At 41.5% G+C, this 18,755-nt stretch overlaps 1 protein-coding gene across 1 annotated transcript in view; it reads left to right on the top strand.

The window, feature by feature from the left end:
* The first annotated feature begins 231 nt into the window (after positions 1–231).
* The window catches only part of LOC115372234 (plakophilin-4-like), a 52,223-nt gene continuing 33,699 nt past the window's right edge, over positions 232–18,755 (top strand). The window contains exons 1-6 of the mRNA XM_030069941.1: positions 232–303; positions 6,794–6,906; positions 8,652–8,686; positions 11,324–11,464; positions 13,568–13,722; positions 15,574–16,063. Of these exons, the coding sequence (XP_029925801.1) occupies positions 6,869–6,906; positions 8,652–8,686; positions 11,324–11,464; positions 13,568–13,722; positions 15,574–16,063 (859 nt within the window). The 5' untranslated portion in view covers positions 232–303; positions 6,794–6,868. The remainder of the gene's footprint in view (positions 304–6,793; positions 6,907–8,651; positions 8,687–11,323; positions 11,465–13,567; positions 13,723–15,573; positions 16,064–18,755) is intronic.

Genomic DNA, 18,755 nt, shown 5'->3' on the forward strand with positions numbered 1-18,755 from the left:
CCATGCGCCCCCGCCCCGCGAGCTGGTACGAGCCGTCGCCTGGCACAGCTCCGCATCGGGCTGGCAGGGTCAGGCCCGCTCCCAGATGCCCCCGAGGTGACGGCGAGCGCTGCCGCCAACGCGCTTCTGTTGTTCCTGGTGGGCCGCCGTACGCCGCCAGGCCGACACAAGCAGCCCTGTGTTCCCTGTCCCGTCTCCTTACTGTTTTCGGCGCTGATGTAAAGAGCAAGGAGCAGAGCGAGGCCACGGCGAGCCGGTCTGCAGCGGTTTGAGACGCAGCACTGAGGCTGTATTCATGCCCTGGTTGAGTTTTCTTTTTTTTTTTTTTTTTTTATGTATCTTAACAGCTCACTCAGGCTCATCTCCACTGGTGTAATCTTGTTTTTCTTCAAACAAGGTGCAAAATCTGACAGTCGGATCAGATAATCCCACTTTACACAAGTAAAACTGCATTGGAATCACTCCGCTGGTGGATTTTTACCCGACTTGTTTTAAGAAAATATAAATGTTAAGATTGAATATGAAAACAAAAACTACATGTTATAATGGAGTTGTTTTTTTTTTTTTTTTTGGCGTGTGCAGAGGACCCAGTCTTCAAACATCCTGTCATTTTAGATAATCTTCAGTGTGGAAATCTTGTTTTTCATTAAACAAGGTACAAATAATCCCACTTGTTTCCAGTGCAGTTTCAGGAGTTTTTCTCGGGAACAAGTATAAATGTGTCAGAATAAGGCAGATCAGCCACTTGGATCAACAAAATGACACTTGATTTAAGTAAATTCTGGAGACAAGTGGGATTATCCCTCTATCCTAGTGGCAGATTTTTGACCTCATTTGAAGAAAAACAAGATTTGAACACCGAAGATGAGGCTGGATGACTTGGCAAAGTGGAGATTTTTCCACATTGTGTGCAGGCTAAGCACCAGGATTATCAGGCTCCCTCCACAAAAATCTATATAAATACAATATGCATGTGCACCTGCTCTCTCCTTTATAAATGAATGTTTATTAGTCTATAAAATATTGAGACCGTGACGTTTCTGCTCCTTTGTGCTGTGAAAAAGATATGACTGTGGGGTTATTCCAAGTGGGATTATCTCATCAGACTAGCAGGATCGAGAGAAGGACACTTGATTCAAGAAAATTGTTGAAACAAGTTGATCAGCATCAGAAACAGCGAGTGAGTGTAAGAGAGCAAAAATCGACAAAATGAGGCGTACAGGCTCCTCTCTCCTTTAAAATATTTAATCCCATATACATCAGCACAGTAGAACAGCATTTGTCCATGCTTTTCCAAACATTTTACTCTACAAAAATCTGTCACTTTAACATTTAATCTCATTTTCAGTGTTCGTATTTTGTTTTTCTTCAAACAAGCTCAAAAATCTGCCATTCGGATGAGATAATCCCATCTGTTTCCAATGCTAATCAGCCTGTTTCCAGAGTTTTCTTGAATTAAATGTGATTTTCTTGATCCTGATGGGCTGATCTGCCTTAGTCTTTCTTACTTGTTCCCAGAAAAAAAAAGCAAGTGGGATTTTCTCATCCTGCTAGCACATTTTTTTTACTTTTCTTGAAGGAAAAAAAGATTTGAACACTGAACATGAGACGGATGACTTGATAAAATGGATTTTTTTTTTTTTTTTTTTTGCAATGTGGTAGTTACACGTAATAAAACTCTGGCACTTGAGATAGTTTTGAAGCGCGGCTGCAGAGAGGACAAACAATTCTCCAATCACCTCGGAATAATTGCCAGTGAAAACCAACTTATTAATTGTTAAATTATTCATGCTGGAGAATCTGCTGTGTACCCAATCTCCCCCACAGGGATCATCCATGTTTAATCTAATCTGAGCTAAATTAATATGTACAGTCTCCTGTCCGTAATGTGGCGCTTACTCTGCATGTGTGTGTGTGTGTGTGTGTGTGTGTGTGTGTGTGTGAGGCTGCTTCTCAGCGTCGTGACCCTCTTTAAGTCGTCAGCACTGTCACCAACTCTAATTCCCCTACATTCACTCTGCCTCAGAAAATCAGGCCAGGTTTCTTCTTTTCCTCCTCCTCCTCCCTTTTTCTTCTTCTTCTGCTTCTACTTCTTCTTCTTTTTTCCTTCTTCTAATTTTATTTCTGCAGCCAGACACTCCAGCATGCAGACGGGAGTCTCTCACAGGCAAAATAAGCAGCGTGATGAGAACATTAGGCGAGCCGTCGAGCACCATCTGACTAAAGAGTCTGTCGAGGCTCGATAGCATCACATGGCCGCTCTGACCCAAATACAGAGGAGCTTCTGTCAGGAGATGCAAACACACGGGAGTCAAGAGAGTGGACTCGAGTGTCTCTCACACTCCTGAATTAAGTGTTTATGTTCACTGGCCAACCCTGATTTACTCTGTTTTCACATGGATCACACAGCTGCAAAAAATCTCCATCCAAACAAGTCATTTAGCCTCATCTTCAGTGTTAAAGTCTCCTTTTTTCTTGTATTTCCCCTTAAATTTCCCCTTAAGCAGCTTCAGAGTAATCAAAAAACATGTTTTATCATTGCGTATGACAGTGTCATGTCCATATTGTGTGTCTGAGCTGCAAAAATCTCCATTTTAACACCTAGTTCAGTCTCATCTTCAGTGTTCAAATCTTGTTTTTTTCTCCAAAAAGGTCAAAAATCCACCAGTGGGATGAGATAATCCCACTTGTTTCCAGTGCAGTTTCACTTGTTTCATGAATGTTTCTGGGAACAGGTATAAATCTCGTGAAACAAGGCAGAAATAAGGTAAATCAGCCAATAGGATCAAGAACGTGATACTTGATTCAAGAAAATTGTGGAAACTAGTTGATTAGTGCTGGACACAGGTGGGATTATCTCATCCCACTGGTAGATTTTTTACCTTGTTTGAAGAAAAAACAAGACTTGAACACTGAACATGAGATTAAATGACTTCATAAAACTTACTAAGAGGTTTTTTTTGTGCAGTGCATGCAGGCAGATGTTGCTGGTTTCAACAAATTTGACTTTTTTCCAAGATAATGAAACTTGTTTTTTTGTCTTGGAGCAAGATTTTCTGCGTTTTATGGAGATTTCTTTGAGAGAAGCCACACTGGAAATCAGCAAAATTTGCTGCCGGTGAAGTGAGATAATGTGACTGAAAATATAATTACATAAGCCTGATGAGATCTGGCTGGTTTTCCCCAAAGCAGGATTAGCAAGTCAGCCAGATAACTTTACAAAGTTGAAGAGGAAATAAGAAGATGCAGCATCGTCTGCAGTTTGGGTTATTATTAGCAGTCGTCAGCATGGACAGCTGGATTATATTCTGGTTTTGTTTGACAGATTGAAATCACTTTCTCCAGAATGCAGCCAAATCTTTTCTACACTTATCTGTTTCTAATCCTGCAAAAACAATCTCCATCGCAAGTCATTTAGTCTCATATTTAGTGTTTTTCTTTAAACAAGCTCATAATTTGCCTGTGGGATGAGATAATCCCACTTGTTTTTAGTGCAGTTTCACTTGTTTCAAGGATTTTTATCTGGGAACAAGTATAAATGTGTTGAAACAAGGCAGAAAAAGGCAGATCAGCCACTAGGATCAAGAAAGTGACACTTGATTCAAGAAAATTATGGAAACAAGTTGATGAGCCTTGGAAACAAGTGGGATTATCTCATCCCACTGGCAGATTATTGACACTGAAGATGACACTACAACCACTCATTGGATTTTTTTTTTTTTTTTTTTTTTTTTTGCTTTTTATGACCTTTAACACAGTTAGATGTGGGATTTGAAGTCCTAAATTCAGTTTCGGACATGTCCAAGATGCTGCAGCCGCTGCTTTCCCAGTGAGAACAGAAAAAGAAATTGATCTGTTATTAATTGAAACTGGCATCAGAAAGTCTTAACGAGGCTTAAATGTGTCGTGATGAAGCTCGTGAGACGGCCCGCTCTGCCCAAGAGGCCCGAGGACGCTGCTGTTTGTTTGTTCATTGATCTTTGGGTATCAATAAGCAGCGTTGTGCTTAATCTCCCCGGGTCATCTGTGTTTATCTGTGAATTTCCACAATAATGAACGTACGAGGCCCGGCGGCGGCGGCGGCGCTTCTGCTGGGAAAAATGAGTTTAGTGGACATGACCCATAAAAATTTGTGCTTTACATGTTTTTGTGTGCATGTGGTGTGTAAAATGTGTGCAAACAGGCATAAAACATGCTCACGAGTTAATGCAGAAACCTTTTCTCCGAGTCCAGTCTGCGCAGTGACGGTCAGCTCTCCAACACGCCTGCAGGTTTTGTTTGTTTCGTCATAAAACTGGCTGCTTCTCTTCATTGTTTCGCAATAATAAAACTTGGAAATGCCCTGATATCTCCTGCCAAGACGGGGTTACCTGAGGTCAGCTTCAGTCGACGAATCTGTCCGTTTTTCAGCTCGTTATCTCTGAGAAAATGTCAATGTAATTTAACTAAATCAGTGCAATCAAGTCACTGCAGCTAATTATTATGGCGAGTGAGTCAAATCAGTTTGAAAGTGGCTGAAGGAGCTAAATTGAGCTTTTGTAAATGTGTGTGTGTGTGTGTGTGTGTGTGTGTGTTCTTTTGTCTGCATGGGTTTTTTCAACTTTTCCACACAGGATGTTCAGTGAAGCGAGGACACAGCATCTACTTTGTGCACTTGAATTCATCCAAAAAAAAAAAAAAAAAAAAAAAATCACCGTATTACCAAGTTGTTATTGGAATCGATATCTCGCCGTACTTCAGAGCTCTGTTTAAAAAAGATTTTGCAAGATTGAAACTAGGTTTTCAGGGCTTGTGTAACATTCTGATAGGCTGTGAAAAAAAAAATCCAATCTCTGCAGACATTATTGTGTATTTCAGTTTTTCCTTCTTCACACCTGCAGCTGCTCCTCTTACAGCTTTTCTCCGACATATTTTCAGAGTTTCAGATTTGTCACTCTTCTCCCGGTGTTTGTTTTCCAGGTTGTAAACGTTGATCTGAGAAACCGGTGCACATTGAAACACGAGTTTTGACAGGGTGAACCTTTATTTTGAAACTTTGGTGGATGTAGGTTTGCACTGGTAGCTGTAAGCGTGCAAGTCCAGGGTACCGACTTTCTTTTTTTTTCTTTTTTTTTTAAATTTCTCTTCCGTCTGCCTGTTTCAGGTTTTCGAGCTTAGAGCTGCGGGACAACGCTGCCAGAAATCACGTGATTCGGAAAAATGAACTACATAATAATATTTGCAGAGATTTTACTTTTTTTTTTAGCCAATCAAAACATTATAAGCCTTCAAAAATGCTTTTAGTAGATTTCATGCTTTCAAACACTGAGTGTCAGCCTTGAGAACCTTTTCCCCCCCAGTGATATTCATTCCATGGTGGTTTAGTCTCATTTTCTGTGTTAAAAAAAAATCTTTTTCTTCAAAAATCCGCCAGTCAGATGAGATAATCCCACTTGTCTCCACTGCAGTTTCACTTGTTTCAGTATTTTTTTTCTGGGAACAAGTATAAATGTGTTGAAACATGGCAGAAATAAGGTAAATCAGCCATTAGGATCAAGAAAATGACACTTGATTCAGAAAAATTATGGAAACAAGTTGATTAGCGTTGGAAATGAGTGGGATTATCTCATCCCACGGGCAGTTTTTTTACCTTGTTTGAAGAAAAAACAAGACTTGAACACTGAACATGAGATTAAATGACTTCATAAGACTTACTAAGAGGTTTTTTTTGCAGTGCATGCAGGCAGATGTTGCTGGTTTCAACAAATTTGACTTTTTTCCAAGATAATGAAACTTGTTTTTTTGTCTTGGAGCAAGATTTTCTGCATTTTATGGAGATTTCTTTGAGAGAAGCCACACTGGAAATCAGCAAAATTTGCTGCCGGTGAAGTGAGATAATGTGACTGAGAATATAATTACATAAGCCTGATAAGATCTGGCCGGTTTTCCCCAAAGCAGGATTAGCAAGTCAGCCAGATAACTTTACAAAGTTGAAGAGGAAATAAGAAGATGCAGCATCGTCTGCAGTTTGGGTTATTATTAGCAGTCATCAGCATGGACAGCTGGATTATATTCTGGTTTTGTTTGACAGATTGAAATCACTTTCTCCAGGATGCAGCAAAATCTTTTCCACACTTGTCTGTTTCTAATCCTGCAAAAACAATCTCCATCACAACAAGTCATTTAGTCTCATCTTCAGTGTTAAAATCCTTTTTTTCTTTAAACAAGGTAATATTCTGCCAGTGGAATGAGATAATCCCATCTGTTTCCACTGCAGTTTCACTTGTTTCAGGGATTTTTTTTTCTGGGAACAAGTATTAATATGATGAAACCAGGCCGAAAAAGGCACTAGGATCAACAAAATGACACCTGATTCAAGAAAACTCTGGAAACAGGTTTATTAGTGTTGGAAATAAGTGGGATTATCTCATCCGACTGGCAGATTTTTTACCTGGTTTGAAGAAAAACGAGATTTGAACAGTGAAGATGAGACTAAATGACTCGCTGAGATGGGTTTTTGCCATGTACTAACTTATATTCTCTCAGATCCTCCTGAAAACAGCTGGAGCCTGTGTTTTAAGTCTTGAATTCACTTGCAGAGGTTTTAAAATAAATAAATAAATAAATAAAATGCTGCGGCAGCTCGGCGAGCTCGGTTTCCCCCGGTGAGAAATCAGCCTTGTCATGCCGCCCGAATACAAAAACGAGTCTCACATTTAATTCTAACTGGCATCAGAAAGGTCTTAAAAAGGCTTAAATTTCCGTGTCACGGTGGATGTTGGCTCATAATCGCCGCTGTAATGTGTCGCCGCAGGAGCTCCAGTTCGAGCGGCTGACTCGGGAGCTGGAGGAGGAGCGGCAGATCGTGGCCAGCCAGCTGGAGAGGTGCATGCTGGGAGCCGAGTCGCCGGGCGGGGACAGCAGCAGGTAGACTCCCGTGGTATCGCTCCTCCTGCGCTCAAACGTGTTACATAAGAAGATGAAGGAGAGGCTCGGTGTCGGTCCAGAGCCTCTCAGGAGCAAAAAAAGAAACCAGAAACAAAAGGATGTTGTTTTCTTCCTTGTTGGTAATTGGCGCCAAGAAACCCAAGAGCAAAGAAGAAGAGCTTTGCTGATGTACCGAGAGGATAGTTTGGTGTGGTGGAAACATGTATCTGCAGAAATGAGCTTAGAAAAGACATTTATTCTCACGGCAACAGTGAGATTTTAATTGGCAAACTGACTCGGTGCAGAAACCACCATGCAAACTAACTGATTTTTCACATGAAGGGTAGAGGGTCTGTGGGAAATCATCATTTCCAGCTATCAAAATGTTTATTTTCCACAAAAAAAGCAGTTTATTTCACAGCCTGCAAATTACAGCGTATCTGTTTTGTGATTATGGGCTAATTAAAGTGTAATCAAACCAAATTCTGCTGATTAAAGAGGCAACAATTTTGTAATAACCAGGGATTTATTAAATAGTTATGGTGTGACTGTTGACCGCATACCAAAAAATATAAATACAGGCTGATAATACAGCATCCTGCAAAATAAAGTGCTGCTTGTTGCCTCATTAATACAGAATAGATTAAACCAAACACCAGTATTTGCAGGCTATGATATAAAGTGTCAACAAACTTAGTATTAAAAATCTTGTTGTTTTTTCATATGACTGCAAACATCTGGCAGTCAAATTCCATACTGGGATTTTTGTTATAAAGACAGAAACACATGTATTATTATTATAAAATACCATATTATTATATACAGAGCTATGTTACGTATATAAGTGTAATCTTTCATTATAATTTTAGCTTCCACAGTAGCTAATCATATAATATTGGTATCAAACATAACTTCCATTCAGATTAATGCACGCAGGCCCATTAATCAGTTATTGATATATCAGCCTGTTTTTACATATCAGTTATTTTCCTCCCTCTTCAGAAACACGGGCTGATGTTTTGATGTAAGCATTGGCATAATCTGTATCAGTCAATCAATCAATCAGACTTTATTTATATGGCACCGTTCATACAAATACATGAAACACAAACAGCAAAACAACAACAACAAAACATCAAACAAACAATAAAAACAAGAGCTGAGGAAACACAAGAAGACCAATAAGAAACAGATGAAACTCAAACTGGAAAAATAAAGGTAAAAAGTAAAATAATAATAATAATAATAATAATAATAATAATAAAAGGTGTAAGAGATAAAAAAGGAGAAAATGAATGAATAAACAGATGAATAATTAAACAAAAACTCTGGGAGCTGCCTGTAAATAAACAAACAGTGGATGAAAAGTGAGTGAATGGTTAAAGGTGCAAGGTAAGACCTAGATATAGATATATAGCTACATAGAAATGTATAGATACACATATAGATGTAGATATATGTAGATGTATATGTTGTTGTTGTTATGAGCAGGAGTGGAGGTGCGTTTGTTTTGCTGGTTGTTTTTGTTTTGGTTCTGTGACGCTCAGCTGACGTCGACTCACTTTCACTTCAAAATGCACAGAAAGTCGAGAAGAAAGAGGCTTTTCCAGGAAACACACGCACCGTTTTCTGACTTTGTGCTTGCAGCATGCACTGAAAATTTTCAAGTTATCAGACTGTGATTTCTCTCTCTGCTCTCTCCTCCTTCCTCTCCTCCTCCTCCTCCTCCTCCTCCTCGGCTGCAGCTCCTCTGAGAAGTCATTTGCATGGAGATCTGCAGGTACCGTCTCTTAAGAGGTTTAACCTTAAATCTTATCTTGGAAACACGTGAGGCCGGTTTCATTTCAGAAAAGTTACACATCCATTTTTTAAAAGATAAGGTCACCTGAAAATGAACGTTCAAAATCCCCCCCACCCCCCCAAAAAAAATAAAATAAAAAGCTTACAAGTGATCTTAAAACGTAACATGTCGCCATTTTTGTAAGCAAAGGTGTAAAGCGAGCTAAGTCCTTCAGTAATCCTCAGTGGAGAGCTTTCATTGCCACGCCAGCAGTCATTTCGTCTGAATAAGTGCCAGTGTTTTAACAAATGGTCGATATTTCATGCTGGAATAAACGTTTTCACGTATAAATCAGATCAAACGCAGCACATTGTGGCGAGATAGAGAGCGTTACACGGATGCGGAGGGGCTATTTTTTGCCACAAAAGGATGAAATTTGCCCGAATTCAGCGCTGGCTGGTCAAGCAGAACAGAGCTTCCAGCCGCCTGTTCGGGTGTGAATTGGACCCATTTGCTATTCTGTCAGCGCTCCCTCTCTGCTCGGCGCCCTCTTTCCCAGCACATCGCTCACTGTCTGATTCCCAATAAAATAACAGCACTGCTATAAAACGCTGTATATCCATTTTGAGGGGGGAAAAAAAATCAATACTTTCATTTCATCATTCAGTAAGTGAAGAGAATCCTGTCTGCAAAGGTGTTATCAAACCACAGCTGGCATAATTTATTTTAATTTCTTGCAAGGGAAGGTGTGTTTCATTTCTCAAGCGGTGGATATCTGAATTTGGAGCAGTGCAAATACACACATTTGCATGAAATTGGTACATTGTTCTATTGTGGTTTGTGACTCGCAGTGTTTCTCAGAGGAAACCCATCCTCCAGGTTTTTGGGAGATTGTCCTGTTGGTGAGTTTATTTTATTAAAGGACAAGTTCGCTATTTTAGGAACCCAAGCTCTGTTTTTAGATGTTATCTGGTGTCATCCTCAGCCGTAGACCGATCGCCTCAGTATTGATCCTGATACACAACAGCGGTCAGTGAGGAAATGGCTTTGAAAACTAAGAAACTGAGATAACATTACTTTTCCGAAACCGGAAGCTCAGGGTTTATGCTCTTACCAATGTCAGGATGTTCTCAAGAAAAAGGTGCAGACCAAGCTAGAGCGATAAAGCTGCAGGATAATCAATGAGTAGGTGTGCGTAAAACGGTTTATTGCACTCCTACTCATTGATTGTCCCGCGTACATCATGGTGATTTACCGACAATATAAAGGAAACAGAAGAAAACAGTGTAAAAAAAAAAAATACCACTGGTGTGATTTCCTTCCCAGGTTATTCTGTATAAAATCAACCAATTCATAAAAAAAATTCCCCACCTGACCCCCTCAGATTTAGCTGATTTTTTTCCTACAGTATCTTTTGCAGATTCAGTGAAGCCATGCATAATTTTACATTCACAATATGGATATTTTCTGAGTTACAGCTCCTCAAAGTTCATATGTGTGTCCAGATTTCACACTTTTTTGTGATAGTAGCAAGGTTCTTACGCTGTCTGGAAAAGCATTATGAAGTCTGGAAACTGATTTTAATAACTTCCAGTTCTGGATAAGCATGGAAAAAGAGGAGAAAGCATGGAAAAATATTTGCGTTTCCAGACTATTGCTTGTATTTCCAGTTTTCCAAAAAAAAAAAAAAGAATAATTGAGAAATTGCAGTAATAAATCGCACAATCAGTGTATTTTGGTTTTGTTCGCAATATAATTTTCCATTGAGTGGGCAGGGCAAGGGCGAGTCAAACACCTGTCCATTTTACCGTGCACAAATCAAAGGTGGCACTTGCAGTGGAAGGGAAGATGCAGTTTTTCTGAGAAATGGCTTAAATGGCTAAAATATACAAAAATGTTTGGCGAAGGGCTGTAAAACACAGAAAAAGGCACAGTACAAACTTTATATTAAATCCTTAGACATCTCCAACATGAGTGAGGCAGCCGTCACTCGTCATATGGAAGGGAAGAAGCGTCGTGATCATCATCAGCAGCACCTGGTGTCTCATCATTTTTTTGCTCATCCCCCCAACAGGAGGCCGACAACTGATGAGTCTGGCAGCACATGTAACAGCTGGAACATTTGCATGCGTGATAAACTTGTAGCTATAAGCAGACTGAGATGTTAAACATAATCTTTAAAAAAAAAAAAAATCCACCGGGATGTCTGGAAATGTAGGTCTGCAGAAGTCTGGACTTCTGAAATAAAAAATCCATAGGAACTTTATCGTAGACTCAAATACTTTAGCATACGCTGTGATAGCATGGAGCATAGGAGTCGTCGCTGATTTTGCTGGAAGCTTTTTTCACTTTACAAGCAACTTTCCCATTAGACCAACCTCCCAAAAACTGAGGCGGACCACCGAAGTTTTAGATTAGCAGTTTTAGATTGAGCTAAACGGAGAAAATTATTTACAAAAGGCCCAGATTCTTATCCTAACCTTCACATGAGCATGCCATATCCAAACTGCACCAAAATGTATTGATCTGAAACTGTGGTTGTTCAAAAACGGTGGGTCTAAAGCAGCGTTTGTGGCGCTCTGCCTGCCTGCCTGCAGCGTGGTGATGCTGCAGAAGCTCACACTGATTTTGTCGTAGATGCCTCGGGAGTCGGAGAGTCGCAGTGCGGCATGATGGAGGTGTCTGGATCTCCTGGTCATCACCTGCAGGAGGAGGAGGGACTCTACCCGGCCGAACCGGAGCGCGCCTCCTTGCACGACAGCGAGGGTCTGTTCAGAGGTTATTTGCTCCTAATTGAATCCTCAGTGTGTTACTTAAGCGAATATTCAGAATTTGAGTTTGGCACCGGCCCAGCCTCGCCTCGCACGTCCAGGGGAAGTCGGCTGGGCACCATGGGGTTTTCCAGCACTGTCCTGCTTCACATTCATGCAGCTGCACACACACACACACACACACACACACACACACACACACACACACCTGGGAGCTGCCTGTAAAACCACAGTCTTCTGCTGTTGGACATCAGGCAGCTTCACTGGAGCGACTGACATTTTGGTCCATCAACTTTCCTCAGGACTCAGGGCTGAGAGAGCAAGACGCTGCTGCAGCTTTGGTTTCTTTTATATACAGGAGACGTTTAGGATTATTTCTACTGCTACTATCAATTTAACAACCATTACTGCTGTTAATACCACAAATACCGTGATTACATCTGCTGAAACCACCAGTGCAATTACTGTTACTAGTAATACTACTGTTGTTACCTGTCATGATCCTATTACAAATATTTCCTGTGGTTGTACCACTATTACTGCTGTTATTTCCACTCTCACTGCTGTGTGGCTGTCTGCTGCAGGTGGCAGTAGTCTGTGTTTGTCATTCAAAAAGGGAAACCAGAAGACCCAAAGCGGTGTTTGCTTACCATTTTCACACTACTCTCGCTCGATTCAACATGCTCAATCGGCTGGAAAACCGCCAACAGAAGTCCAACTTGTGTCAACGGCGCAAAACACACTGCAAAAACTCCAACCGTTGGATTGGTGTGTCTCAGCCTTTAGCTCTTTCGGGACTTCCTGAGGCCTGGACAACTTCAGACCACTTCAAATTGACTCATTGCCCCCAGAACATCACTTGGTTTCACATCTCTTGCTGGTAGCGTTCTTAACACTTGGGTTTAGTGAGTTCCCAAGGTCCCATCAACTTGGGAATGCTTCCAATCGACTCAGCAGCCCCAAAAACCATCCCCAGGTCGATGTAATTTTTTTGCCATTCTAGCACTTACAGCTTTAATTGACAAATGCATAAACTACAGTAGTGTTATGGCACTTGGTATGCAGCCCGAACTATGGTTAGGGGACCTACTGATCACACCAATTTAAATCGAGCCAGTGGTCCCAGAAACCCGTCTATAACACTTGGATCCACACCTCTAGCAAGTACAGTTCTTCAGGTGTGGGACTGACAATTTGGCCTGCAGGTGGTGCTAGAGGGAAGGTCATGGATTCACTGCAATTGGCAGGTTTAATTCTCTCAGAAACAAAAATGTTTTGACCAAAGTTCATGGTGATCCTCCAAATAGATTTTGAGATATGCCGCTCTAGACCAAACTGTTGACAGACCAACCAGCTGACACAGCGAAATATAGGCTCCCAATTTCCTGTGGTGGAAAAATATTCCCGTCTTTTCATCCTAAATCACAAAGTAGGGCTACAGCAGAAAAGACTGTATTATTGCCATCTAACTTTTAAACACTTTTATCCAACTGTAAAGACTTTGTGATACTCATAACATTGTTCTTTATGGCAAACCCCACCCATCTGACATCCCAAGCAGGTTAAATCAAACCCTCAGAGATCTGTATGAAGGCTGCTCGGCCCCGAACTCGGCGGCGACACTCAAAGTCAAAGATGTAACCTCTAAATAGCTGCTGGAAGTCTTTGCATCTCATTAATATTCCATTCAAAATTACAGTTTGAGAGGACTGATGGTTAACGGTTAAAAATATCCCGTGTGCCTCCTCTTCCTGTTTCTACAGTAGAAAGTAGGCCAGCATCGCTGAAGCGGTATATGCAGATTGTTCCAAAAAAAGAATATAGGTTTTCTCCACATATTCATGCATATATGTATGTAGTCACATCGCCTTTTAACAAGTTGAGAGCCGAGAGTGATGATATGCAAATGATGAGATCGGCGAGTGATTCAGCAGCGATGGGATTCGTGCGCCAAACGTTGCGATCTCACCTCAAGCGACCAACCCTGCTTTTCCATTTCGCCAGTGACGATACGTGATAATAATAAGCATTCACATGACGCATATAGGGTTTTTTTTTTATTGTTATTATAATACATGTTTAGCTGATCCAGATCTCCCTATCTTCTCAGGCTCTGGAGGTCATTCGGTGCAGATGACGTCGTACTCGGACAGCGGGTACCAGGACAGCAGCGTTAGTTATTACAGTAACCAGAACGTGGTGCGTTCGGAGCCCCGGGCTTCGCTGTCCAGAAGCCCCAGAGCTGAGGGACAAGCCTCTGGACAGGTGGGCCTGATCTCTACTGATTTCTACACCCAGAAAGGATGTCTAGACAGGTCTTCGAATTCTTGAAATGCATGGATGGAAGAAGAATTTGGTTGTTTCCAGGTGTTGATATGTTTGGGAGCTGCACCACATTGCAAAAAATCTCCATCTTGACAAGTTATGTAGTCGCATGTAGTCAACATTAAAAAATCTGCCAACAATATGAGATAATCCCACCTGTTTCTAATGCAGTTTCAGGACGGACGTAGGCTCCCAGACGAGATCTTCTTTTGGAATCAATTGATAAATTTTACTATACTAAAAAAAAATCTCATCTTCAGTGTTCAAATCTTGTTTTCGTCAAACAAGCTAAAAAACAATCTTCCAGTTGGGTGAGATAATCCCACTTATTTCCATTACAGTTTCAGGAACTTTTCTTGGAACAAAGATAAATCTGTTGAATGAAGGCAGAATAGGGTAGATCAGCCACTAGGATCAGAAAAATCTTGATTTAAGAAAATTCTGGAGACAAGTTGATTAGTGTTGGAAACAAGTGGGATTATCTCATCCCACTGGCAGATTATTTTTTACCTTGTTTGACAAAAAAGACTTGATCACTGAATATCAGACTAAACGTTAAGATGGGGGATTTTTGCAGCGTAACAAAAAGAAAAAAAATCACAAAAAAGCTGTTCTCCTGCACTGATATGGGATTACATATATTTTGTGGTTATGACTAAATGAAGAGAGGAGTCAGCCCTGTGCACTTCATTTTGTCTATTTTCTGTTTTGTGCACCTGAATAAGGACAGCTCAGCTGTGCAAAAGATGTTCTTTTCCTTCTGACTGTGGTTATACAGGCTGCCATCATCTCAAATATTGATATTTGTTGTCTAGCGGAGTGTTAGCAGGAGCACGATTGCAAAAGAACCCCGACCGAAATCTTCAAATCAAATAAAATGTTTTTGAAAAACTCTTCAGAGCTGCTCGCTGTTGACCTCATGTACTAAAGCAAATAAATGAATGTGTTTTCTGTCGTGGTTAAAGGTGAAAAGACGGGTTACAGTGTGGCATGCTTTAAATTTTCTCCTGATTCATTCTCAGCCAGCAGCTCAACTCGATGTGTTAATGGGTCTCTCCAATAGTAATTTTCTTCAAGCCTTCCAAGTCATTTATTGTTTACAATAACAGAAAACAAAAACCCTCAGGCTGATTCTGTAACTGCAGGACATTTGGCATTTGTGAGCAAGCAGAAAAAAGGTAAATATTTAGATATGTAAAAATCCTCCAGGATATCCCCTGAAGTAATGTATTTGCTACTTTCAAAACTTTAGTTATGATAATGTTATTTTTCCAAAAACAGAGATGTTGAACTGATGAATTGACTGTGTTAATGGGCATTAGAGCTGATATTTTTGCAGTTTTGGGCCAGAACTCCTCATAAGGTATCCATATGACTTTTCCCACAAAGGAAGCTCATAAATATGTCACAAATAATTGATGAATGTGCTGCAAAATGCATCAGAAAATGGGTTCGGGTTAGGGTTAAGGCTTTTCTCAAGCATACAGAAAATTTGTTATTTCACACTTAATGTTTGGTATGTTAGCAACGAATGCCCGTCTGCCATGGTTATCTCATGTTCATACAACGGAAATGATGAAAACAATACATAACTTACTTACTTAACTCATATTATTATTTTTTGGATGATTAGGTTTTGCTTCATGAGTTTTGAAGGTGGTTTTGATTAAAATCAGAGGGAAAATCAGAGTTGTCAGGGTTGGTTTTCATATATATGGAACATATGATCATTTATGTATACAATAAATGGCATTTGTTGTGATGTGTAATGATGGTGTTTGCGTCCCACAGCCGTCCGGCCGGGTGTTGAGGAGGATGGGCTCGCTGCCCTCCAGGAGCCAGTCTCCAGGCACCGCCGGCACCGTCTCGCCCTCCCGCATCTCCCTGCGCACCTCGCAGGGCAGCTACGGCTCGCCCATCCTGTCCGAGCCCAAACCGCTCGCCGCCGTCTTCCCCGGCACCACCATGCCGCCCTCCTGCCCGTCGCCCTCCTCCCCAACCGACAGCCCACGCCCCACCAGCACCGGCATCCAAGGCCCGGGAGGAAGCGGTGGCGGCGGCAGCGGTGGAGGTGGAGGTGGAGGAGGCGGGAGGATGGGCTCCACCCTCTCCCTGGTGGAGGGGCGGGGCCTGGCGGGGTCGCCGCTGCGCTCGGGGATGACGGCGGTGCCGCAGCACTACGGCTCCACACTGCCCAGGCAGAGCCAGCCGCTGGCGTACGGAGCCGACCCGTACGGGCTGTACCAGAGGAGCGCCCTGCCCCGCCCGGACAGCCTCATAGGTCAGTGTGACGTCCTGTCATGTGCTGGATGTGTTGTTGCTAGGTAGAACAGAGGCCTGAAGTGTTGAGAAAGTCTAGTTAAACTCCAAGAAGAAGAAGATCCAAGAAGAGGTGATATATCACCATGTGAGATGCTGGAATAATAAAACTGCTTTGGTTTTCTGTGCTTTAAAAAAAAAGCTTTTTGGTTTTTGCAGCTGAAATATGTCCTCTGGAGTTGTGCAGTTGAAATTGCCGTTTGGGAGTGTTTTGAGAGTGTCTTGAAGCTCCATTAGGTTGGGAGTTTTTCCTCCAAAAGAGTTTGAAAGCTGGAAAGTGAGTTTTGAAAGCTGTGAAGTTTGAGCAGCTCACCCGGCGAGGGTGAAGTCTTTCTTCGGCTGGAAACTAAACCTCCAGCGTCGTCATCTGTCCTCCATCCTCAGCATTCTTTTGTTGTTGGAATTGCACATTGGTCCATAAATGCATCATGGAGGACACTAGAACCAGTCCAAATGGGATCAAAGTGGAACTGGAGTTAGATCCGGTTCTAGCTGTCGTTGAGTTTCAGACTTGAGGTTGTAGAGAAGGCAGGAAAATCCGACTTGCATAGCAGACTGAGCAAAACATGAGACTTAATGACAATTTAACACAGTGATGTTTTTGTAACAGTTGCATGTAATATATTCTCTTATTTCTATGTTTTGTTTTAACATGCATATTTTATAGCGATATTTTGTTTTTGTTTCTTTCTCGAATTATCATCTCCGACCAAATGACGATGTGAGCTTGGACCTTGTCGTGTTTTTCTCCGCTTGGTTTCTTCAAACGCTCGACGTCTGACACAAGTGTGTAACCAGTCAGCAACAAACAGAGCAGTTGGCCAAACGGTAACACTTTACGATGAGGTACACGAAAGTCTGAGTAGTTACCAGAGAACGAATGAGTGCTATGCACCACTTTAATTTGAGTTGCACATAACAGTAACTGATTTAAAGGAATACTCCAACGTTTTGGGGCAAAATGTCGTTTTTCCAGCTTAGCCAGCCTGAGTCTGAGCTGCTGTCAGGTTTATTTTTTCACTGTGACGGAGCTAGGCTAACAACTCCCATAGACTTCAAATCTTTATGCTAAGCTAACTGGTAATTCTCCCCATGGAAGTTGAAGTATTTCTGTAAATAATTAGTAATGAATGAGTCTTTAAAAGATATGATTCACTAAGAGACAGTCTCCCAGTCTCTCATCAGTCATTCCTGATTCGTTCCTCTCTCATTTTAACAATTGACTAATCATTAACTAATTACCTCCTGATAATTAAATAATAATAACTGATTAGGAGATACTCAAGAGCTGCCTGTAAGCTAATGGTTTGCCAGCAGTTGGTTCTTCATCTGTTCCTCATTTATTCCCTGGTTACTAGTCAAAGTTTGTGGACCTTATTGTGAAGTGTTACCGCCGCTCCTCCAGTTTCTTGTCAGTCCCACATGTTGGAAAAAAAAAAAAACAGCTGGAGTAGAAAGTTTCTGATTTGTGATGTCAGCGAGGTGCAGAAAAAGTTTGGAGAAAGTTTCCTGGTCGTGTCTGGCCGGCCCTGGTCTTGGCAGCGGGTGGCGAGGGGAGTTTGGAGGACTGGCGGGTCGAACCCCAGCAGGGGGGACGTCTGCTCTGAGGAGGTGAGGCTTCTGAAACGACCTTGGAGGCGACCTGGAGCTAAACGCCTCACCTCCAGCCGCTCGGTGGCCGCCGGATAAATAAAGCTTAATTTAGCCTCGCGGCCCGGCCCGTTGACTCGCAGAGCCTCGCCACCGCTTTCTCCTTTAATTTAATCAACTTCATTTGGCCGGGGAAGTCGACGGTGTTGCCTTCACTGAGCGCTGCGTTCAGGTGGGATTTCCCTGTGTCAGTGATAAACAAGGACAATTATGAAGTTGATGTGTGTCAGCCATATTAAGCCTAAAAATATGAGAAGCGAAGCAGGTGAATTATCTTGTTTCCAGACTGACTGCAGGAGGATAGTTTCAGGACGTTTTCAGAGGAACTGTTTTAATATTTGTGATGATGAACTTGTTTCAAAATATTTGCTAGAAACAGGTGAGATTATCCTAAAGCACATTTCCTGAACAAGGTTGCCTCTCTTTAAATAGAATATAGCTTTATTGTCCAGCCAAAGCAGGAAAAAATGATCTTTGCTCTCACTCAATGCAGTAAAAACATCACATCACATCAGTTAACTTACATTTATGGAGCGAATTAGTGCAGTTTGTTAATTAATTTGTTTGCACTGGGAACAAATTTGCTCAAGATTGTGTTTGTTGTTTTGTGGTAATTTGTTGGATTGGCAAAGCATCGCGTGAAACTGAAATCAGCAACAAGATCTGTCAGTTCCAGATTAGTAAAAAAAAAAACAAAAAAACATTTATTTTGTAACTTGCCTTCCTGCTGTCTTCTTAAAAGTGTTGATTTCAGGTTCCACGCTTGTTCCACGTTTAATTTGATCATTCGAGCTCACAACGTGCACCTTTAATCACAGGTGTTTCATTTTGTGTTGATGTCACCTCTTAATATTTCCCTTTAAACCTTTGAAACCTGGATGGACGTCACATTTCCTGTGTTTAAATGTTTGTGAGCGAGATCTGTACGCAGCAGATTGGCTTCATGTCTTTTAAAAAATAAAAAATAAAAAAAAAACATGGGAAAGAAGGCAATGAGCAACTTA

This window comes from Myripristis murdjan, chromosome 2, assembly GCF_902150065.1.
Source record: "Myripristis murdjan chromosome 2, fMyrMur1.1, whole genome shotgun sequence".
NCBI classification, from domain to species: domain Eukaryota; kingdom Metazoa; phylum Chordata; class Actinopteri; order Holocentriformes; family Holocentridae; genus Myripristis; species Myripristis murdjan.